At 52.8% G+C, this 7,752-nt stretch overlaps 1 protein-coding gene across 1 annotated transcript; it reads left to right on the forward strand.

Moving 5' to 3' along the window:
- The first annotated feature begins 280 nt into the window (after positions 1–280).
- On the forward strand, positions 281–7,485 carry KRT35 (keratin 35). The gene is made up of 7 exons (XM_072747264.1): positions 281–3,151; positions 4,004–4,086; positions 4,282–4,438; positions 4,561–4,722; positions 5,009–5,134; positions 6,464–6,684; positions 6,977–7,485. The coding sequence occupies exons 1-7, from the start codon at positions 2,681–2,683 to the stop codon at positions 7,122–7,124; spliced, it is 1,368 nt and encodes a 455-aa protein (XP_072603365.1). The 5' UTR covers positions 281–2,680; the 3' UTR covers positions 7,125–7,485.
- The last annotated feature ends 267 nt before the right edge of the window (positions 7,486–7,752 follow it).

Below are 7,752 nucleotides of genomic sequence, written 5' to 3' on the forward strand. Positions count from 1 at the left end.
GTCTTATAAAATTACCTAAAAAAACTTATCAAGAATTTTTAGCTATGCCTTGAGCACAGAATTGGCTTGTGGGCTTGGCTCCCTCTGGCAGAATGGCTTTTGGCCCAGAGAACACTTTCTTAGGGTTAGTGTGGGCGGGCGCTGCTCCCCTACACAGAGCAGCCTGATTTCTTTAGTTTGGCATCCATAGCAGTAGGGATAGTAAGACTGATTTTGGAAATGTCTTTCCCTCCCAGCTCCCTACCCACTTTTTTTCTCCTTCCTTCCTTATTCCTTTTTTTTTTTTTTTTTTTTTTACATTCTCCTTCTCTCAAAATTTCTTATTTAGCACAATTCACTCCGGGCAAAGCATTCATTCATTTACCCTTTCCTTCTGAGACATCTGGAAGCCAGCACTGTGCTTGCACAATAGAGATTTCAAGAGGAGTAGGAGGTCTGTCCTTGCCTCCAAGAACTTATAGTCTCCCTGGAAAGACTGGGCTCAAACAGCATATAATCTGAGGACATCAGTGAAGGGAGGGCCAACAGATCAGCCATCGGTCACTGCCACGGGCATTCAGAGCTGGGAGGGCAAAGCAGGGCTGGAGCAGGGGTAGGTTTCTGAAGCATTCCAAGCCTCAGTTTACTCATCTACTAAATGATGATGCCAATCTCATGAGATTGTTCTGAGCAGTGAATGAGAGAATGTCTGCAGAGAGCTCAGCATGGGGCCTGGCAGTCCTAAGTGCTTAGTGGCTGGTGGCTGGTACCATTAGCCTTGCCATTAATTGGGCAGTATGGAGGAAGACAAACCCATTCCGGGCAGCACAGGCGTGGAGCCCTGCCTAGGAACCCATGTGACCCCCACGGCTGTATAAACAGCATGGGGCTTCCTGGGCTTTGGCTGCTGTTGGGTTCTCCAGATCCTGTGGATCCAGATGGCCCTCATCGAACCCATACCATGGGAAGCTATAGCTTAGCAGGGCTTTGGTGGAGCCCTGTACTCACATGGATAGAAAACACGAACACCAAAGGAGGCTCCTCCAGGCTCTCAGCTGGGCTGTGTCCTTTGCACTGGGACACAGTAGATTTCTAGGGAGGAGAAGGTGAGGCAGCCAGTGGGCCTGGGGTTACTGCTGGGCAGATGCTGGTCACAACAGGCTCTTAGGTGTGGGAGGGTATGATGACTCATGAGAGTTCTATATCTGAGGGTCCCCAAACACATGCACCTGGCCTGTGGGATGATGGCCTAGGGGCTCAGCGCCCATCTCCACTCCCTAGTGACAGCTGCTTAGCACTCACAGTTTAAGTACAGCAAGACTCCACCCATGTGGGGACTGGTAATCACAGTGGTTGCCATTCCCGAGCACTCACCAGGCGCAGGCACTGTTCTAGATGTTTCCTTATCTCAGAGGTGGGGGTAACAAGCCTAGGCTCACAGGGCAGCATGAAGGTGAAGTGAGACCATGCACGGGACAGCAGTGAGCGTTGCATCAGGAAAGCTGCTGGCACTCACCTCATGGCCATTCTCCTGACAGGAAGGTAAAACCTGTCCCTAGAAGAGTAAGTGGGACCCCAAACCACAGGGCAGACTGGAAGGCGAGTTGCGTGGGGCTCCACACAATGAGGTCCCATCTATAGCTTCACCTGCTCTCTGGCTCAGTTCTCAGCCCCTCGTCCAGGCCTCTCTCACTTGGCATTGGGTTTTCTGGAAAAATATCTCACCCTTGTCAAACTTTTGGACATCAGCCCAGATGACTCCCATAGCAGAGATAAAACTCTGGAGTTCAGACTGTGTCTTCTGAGGAGGTCTGTGATCATGCCCCCACACTCCACCTCAGCCCTGAAAGCAGCCAGCAGGAAAGGATTCTCTGCTTTTCAGCCAGGGCCTGGGAAGACATACCTTTCTGTACATGGTAAGTGTCACCATGGGCAGGTGCTCAGTTAGCTGACCTCTAGTTGTTTTGGCTGATGTGGGGGCTATACAACCAGCCGGATTTCCTGGTTGAGGGAGGGAGGGAGTGGGGGGTTTGTCCACCGAGGCTCTGCTCTGCCTGGGGCGACCAATTTTCCCATTTTGCATGGGACTGAGGGGTTCCCAGGGCTATGCGGGTATTGACACTAAAACCAGAACTGTCCTGCAGAAACTGGGATAGTTGGTCACTATAGCCATATTGCCAGGACCATTCTGGAACCTTCTGTGTCTCCTTGGGCATGAGGTTTCTGCTTCCTGCAACAACCAGGCTTGCTCTTCCATTGCCCAGGGGCCAAACTAGAGGCCTCCTCTACTTCCTTGGGCCCATAAAAGGAGATAATGCTGAAGAAAGCCGAGACCGTGGCTGTGGATTCCCACACCTCCTAATGCAGAGGCTGAGGTCTGGGCTTGGATGACAGGCCGCTTTGAAGAACTGATGGATACTTGGTCTTCTGTGCAACAGGGGGCGGAGGAGACGTCTCGACATAGCCATCAGTTCAACGGGCTCCCGTTTTACGAGGCCAGGAAATGTTCACGGGAAGATAAATAACAGGGTAATGAGGGGTTCTTATAGAAAGTGGTATTAACTTTAATGAGGAGAAAACCCTTTGTAAAGGCCAACGCCCACTGGAGCGGAGATATAAACCCGGGGTGAGGAGCTGCTTCTCCGCATCGGGGGGCACCGGGGCTCGAAGACCTATCACTTGTGTCCGGGCTGCTGAGGCCATGGCTTCTAAGTGCCTCAAGGCCAGCTTCTCTTCGGGGTCTCTCAAGGGTCTGGGCGGGGCCAGCGGGGGCTCTGCTCGAGTGTCGGCGATGTACTCCAGCAGCTCTTGCAAGCTCCCGAGCCTCTCCCGAGGGGCCCGGAGTTTCTCCGCGTGCTCGGTCGGGCCTACCAGGATCAGCTGCAGGCCTGCCAGCTGCCTCCCTGCTCTCTGCCTCCCACCCGGAGGCTTTGCCACCAGCTACAGCCTGGGCGGGGGCTGGTTTGGGGAGAGTGTCCTCACTGGCAGCGAGAAGGAGACCATGCAGTCCCTGAACGACCGCCTGGCCAGCTACCTGGAGAAGGTGCGCCAGCTGGAGCAGGAGAATGCCAGCCTGGAGAGCCGCATCCGGGAGTGGTGTGAGCAGCAGGTGCCCTACCTGTGCCCCGACTACCAGTCTTACTTCCGGACCATCGAGGAGCTCCAGAAGAAGGTAAGAGGTTTAGGGTGAGGGTGGCTCTGGCTGCCCAGGAGTCTGATGTCATGAGCACTGGACTGGAAGCCAGATTACTTGTGGTAGTAGCTTGCTCCCGTGGGACACTCCAGAGGGCACAGAGAGTGTTCACATTTGCGGCTTCATTTGCTCCTCCCAGTCATCTGGTGAGGGAGCTATCATCAGCTCAATTTACAGATGAGAACATCAAAGCTCAGGCTGGTTAAGTGATTTATTCCAGGTGGTCCAGCTGGCAGGTGGGGGAGCCAGAGCTTGAACACAGGCTCTATGAACTAACTGGCTGCATAACCTTTGCTAGCATGGTCTACCTCTATTAGTTTTAATTTCTTCTTTTTTTTTCGTTTTTTTAAGATGAGGAGACTGGACTTGATTTTTTGGTGCATATCATGTTTTCTATAAAGAACTCAGAGAAGGAAAAGCCCATCAGAAATTTCCTTCTTGCCCAGGCCACATCCCCTGAGGGTCCCTGCTGGCTCCTGGGAGAGACCAATTCTGACCAAGGAATCACAGAGTATGCTGTGATTGAGTGCCCAGTGGCCTGGGAGATAGGAAGATAAGAGGCAACCACCATGCCAGTCTTTGCTGCAGGATTTCCACATCTCCCCCTCTACGCCAGGTTACAGGACCCAGAGGCACTGCCCTGGGAGGAGCTGCAGAAGCTTCCTTGTCCGATCCCTACTGCATGCCTGTAAGCCTTCATTGGAGCCTCAGATGCTGGAAATCCAGGGATGGTTGACTCCCTCCCTCTGGAGGTGGCCCTTGCCAGTTTTGAGGAGCTCTAGCCAGCAGATTGTCCTTCCTTTCACTGATGCCACTCCTTTATTTCCCCAGACCCTGTGCACCAAAGCAGAGAATGCCAGGTTGGTGGTGCAGATCGACAATGCCAAGTTGGCTGCAGACGACTTCAGAACCAAGTGAGTGTCCTGCTTGCTCCTTGGTTGGGGGCCGGAGGAATTGGACATTGGTGGTGCTGGGATGCAGGGTTTTGGCTGCACTAAGTCACTGAGGCATTAAGGCAGGACACACAGAACCAGGACAACCTGGGATGGGATCTGACTTGGACACAAAAAGGAAATGTACCTTCAGGCATCCTGTTATGTACTTGCCAGGTATGAGACGGAGGTGTCCATGCGGCAGCTGGTGGAGTCAGACATGAATGGTCTGCGCAGGATCCTGGATGATCTGACCCTGTGCAAATCTGACCTGGAGGCCCAGGTGGAGTCCCTGAAGGAGGAGCTGCTGTGCCTCAAGAAGAACCATGAGGAGGTGAGCACAGGGGAGGAGGTGAGCAAGTAAGCACAGGGAGGAGGTGAATGGGGGAACAGGAGAGGAGGGTGGGTGAGGCAGTCAGCTGGGAAAGTTCGTGCTGACCCTGATCTGTGCCATAGGAAGTAAACTCGCTGCGCTGCCAGCTTGGTGACCGGCTCAATGTTGAGGTGGACGCTGCCCCGCCAGTTGACCTGAACCGTGTCCTGGATGAGATGAGGTGTCAGTATGAGACCCTGGTGGAGAATAACCGCCGGGATGCTGAAGAATGGTTCAACACTCAGGTAGGTACCTGCAAACAGTACACCAGAGACACAAGGTGGGTCAAACAGAATTGAACTTGGGGCTCCGAGTCAAGAAACTGAGCTTGAGCCTTGGCTCTGTTTCAATGTTGTGCTGTGCGCCTTGGGCAGGTTGCTGTCCTCTAAGCAGAATGTCCTCAGGGATGAAATGAATGGGTTGGACTGGGTGTTCTGGAAGATCCTTCTTGGCTCATGATTCTATGTGGCCTCTGTAGACCTCTGAAGCTGAGTCCTGAGGTTCCTGACCAGTCCTGTGTGTATGTTTCAGACCGAGGAGCTGAACCAGCAGGTGGTGTCCAGCTCAGAGCAGCTGCAGTCCTGCCAGGCGGAGATCATTGAGCTGAGGCGCACGGTCAACGCCCTGGAGATCGAGCTGCAGGCCCAGCAGAGCATGGTGAGCCCGAGGCTTGAGGAGGGCTGCTGGGTGACCAGACTCAGCAGCACATGAGCCCCTGCGCCTCCAGGCTCTGACCACAGAGGCAGGCTCCAGGGGTTCAAGTTCTTGAGCATCAGGGATTTTCTGAGTAGAGGGAATGAGGTCCCAGCCTCCATTCACAAATGTCCCAGTGGTAAAACACGGGAGACCTATAGCAACTGACATGTCCTGGCAGCAGCTCTTATGCTTGTATAAGTAGATTCATTCTGAGTAATTATCACTTCCTTAGAGATATTATTAACCAGGAGATAACTCTCTAGATCAAGGAGGCTACAGGGGCTATCTGCCATCTCAAATGAGATGTCTGATTGTGGTGTATCCTGCTTCAAAGTGATTCCTGGACCTTCTGTTCTTGGATTCTGAGGACTCGCTGAGATCCACGTGGATTAAGTGCATCTCTCTGACCTCTCACTTTCATCTTTTTTTTAATAAATTAATTTTTTATTGGTGTTCAATTTACCAACATACAGAATAACACCCAGTGCTCATCCCGTCAAGTGCCCCCCTCAGTGCCCGCCACCCAGTGCCCCCCCCCGCCCTCCTCCTCTTCCACCACCCCTAGTTCGTTTCCCAGAGTTAGGAGTCTTTATGTTCTGTCTCCCTTTCTGATATTTCCCACACATTTCTTCTCCCTTCCCTTCTATTCCCTTTCACTATTATTTATATTCCCCAAATGAATGAGAACATATAATGTTTGCCTTTCTCCAATTGACTTACTTCACTCACCATAATACCCTCCAGTTCCATCCACGTTGAAGCAAATGGTGGGTATTGTCGTTTTTAATGGCTGAGTAATATTCCATTGTATACATAAACCACATCTTCTTTATCCATTCATCTTTCGATGGACACCAAGGCTCCTTCCACAGTTTGGCTATTGTGGACATTGCTGCTATAAACATCGGGGTGCAGGTGTCCCGGCGTTTCATTGCATCTGAATCTTTGGGGTAAATCCCCAACAGTGCAATTGCTGGGTCGTAGGGCAGGTCTATTTTTAACTCTTTGAGGAACCTCCACACAGTTTTCCAGAGTGGCTGCACCAGTTCACATTCCCACCAACAGCTTAAGAGGGTTCCCTTTTCTCCACATCCTCTCCAACATTTGTTGTTTCCTGCCTTGTTAATTTTCCCCATTCTCACTGGTGTGAGGTGGGATCTCTTTGTGGTTTTGATTTGTATTTCCCTGATGGCAAGTGATGCGGAGCATTTTCTCATGTGCATGTTGGCCATGTCTATGTCTTCCTCTGCTCTCACCTTCATCTTGCCTACCCAACCCTTACCCTCACAGCGAGATGCTTTGGAATCCACCCTGGCGGAGACAGAGGCGCGCTACAGCTCTCAGCTGGCCCAGATGCAGTGCCTGATTGGCAACGTGGAGGCGCAGCTGGCCGAGATCCGGGCTGACCTGGAGCGGCAGAACCAGGAGTACCAGGTGCTGCTGGACGTGCGGGCCCGGCTGGAGGGCGAGATCAACACGTACCGGGGCCTGCTGGAGAGCGAGGAGGGCAAGTGAGTGTCGCTGCATTCTCCCTCGTCTTCCCGATTGAGTCTACCAAGTTCTGGGGAGACTGCCTGGTGCCTGGCAAGAGCCCAGCATCTGCCTTCAGGAGCCCTGGGGTTTTCATTCCGGTCTTAGCACAAATGCATTGTGTGACCCTGGCAGTCCTTTTTCTCCCTGGGTGTCTATTTTCCCCCCATTGGTAAAACAAGGGGGCAGGACTAAGTGATTTTTAAGGTGCTCTGAGCTATTGAAAACAGCAATGGGAAAATCACCGTAACCAGAACTTTCTCTTTCTCTTAGGCTGCCTGGTAACCCGTGTGCCCCTGACCACTCGCCAGCCAAGTCGTGCCTCCCCTGTCTTCCTGCAGTCTCCTGCGGTCCTGCTGCAGTCCGTAACACCTGCAGCCCCCGCCCCATTTGTGTGCCCTGCCCGGGGGGCCGGTTCTGAGAGTGACCGGCCCAGAAAGCCGAGGCCATTGTCTCCAGGGCCTGTACTTGGCCTTTTTTCAACCCTAACCCTAAAGCCCCATCCCCTCTCTCTGTGCAGAGCCCAGGGTGCTGGAGCCGGGCTCCGAGGGGGCTCACTGCAACTAATATCCCTCAGTCTCTCCAAGCCTGTCACTAAGGCTGGCCATCTCGGAAAGCCTCCTCATCATTTCAGTGGGTGTCAGCCATGCTCTCTGTTCTCAGGCTGCCTCCTGGGTCAGGTTTTCTTTCCGGGTGCTCTTTAGTGGGTTCTGGAATGCAACAGAGAGCTTTTGTGGGCAGAATAATAAAGTGTATTGGCTTTGGCTCTCGCCTAACTGGCACCGTGCTGGTATCCCTGTTTTGTGTCTCTGTGGGGTGAAGAGGGGTGACTCCTGGGCAGATGAACTGAGATGTTTGACCACATTTGACCCTGGGGATGACAGGGTCCCTGTGGCCCTGTTTGGGGTGGCTAAGGGCCTCCAGTGGGGCTTTTTATTGAGCTGCTCAGCTTTCCTGATGAAGATGTTTCTCCAAGATTCCCCTGTGGTGAACTGTATTTTCAGACCTCTCCTATGTCCCTTCTTATTCTACATGGCCACCCTGGCATC

The sequence above is a fragment of the Vulpes vulpes genome, chromosome 2 (genome assembly GCF_048418805.1).
Source record: "Vulpes vulpes isolate BD-2025 chromosome 2, VulVul3, whole genome shotgun sequence".
In the NCBI taxonomy this organism is placed as follows: Eukaryota; Metazoa; Chordata; class Mammalia; order Carnivora; family Canidae; genus Vulpes; species Vulpes vulpes.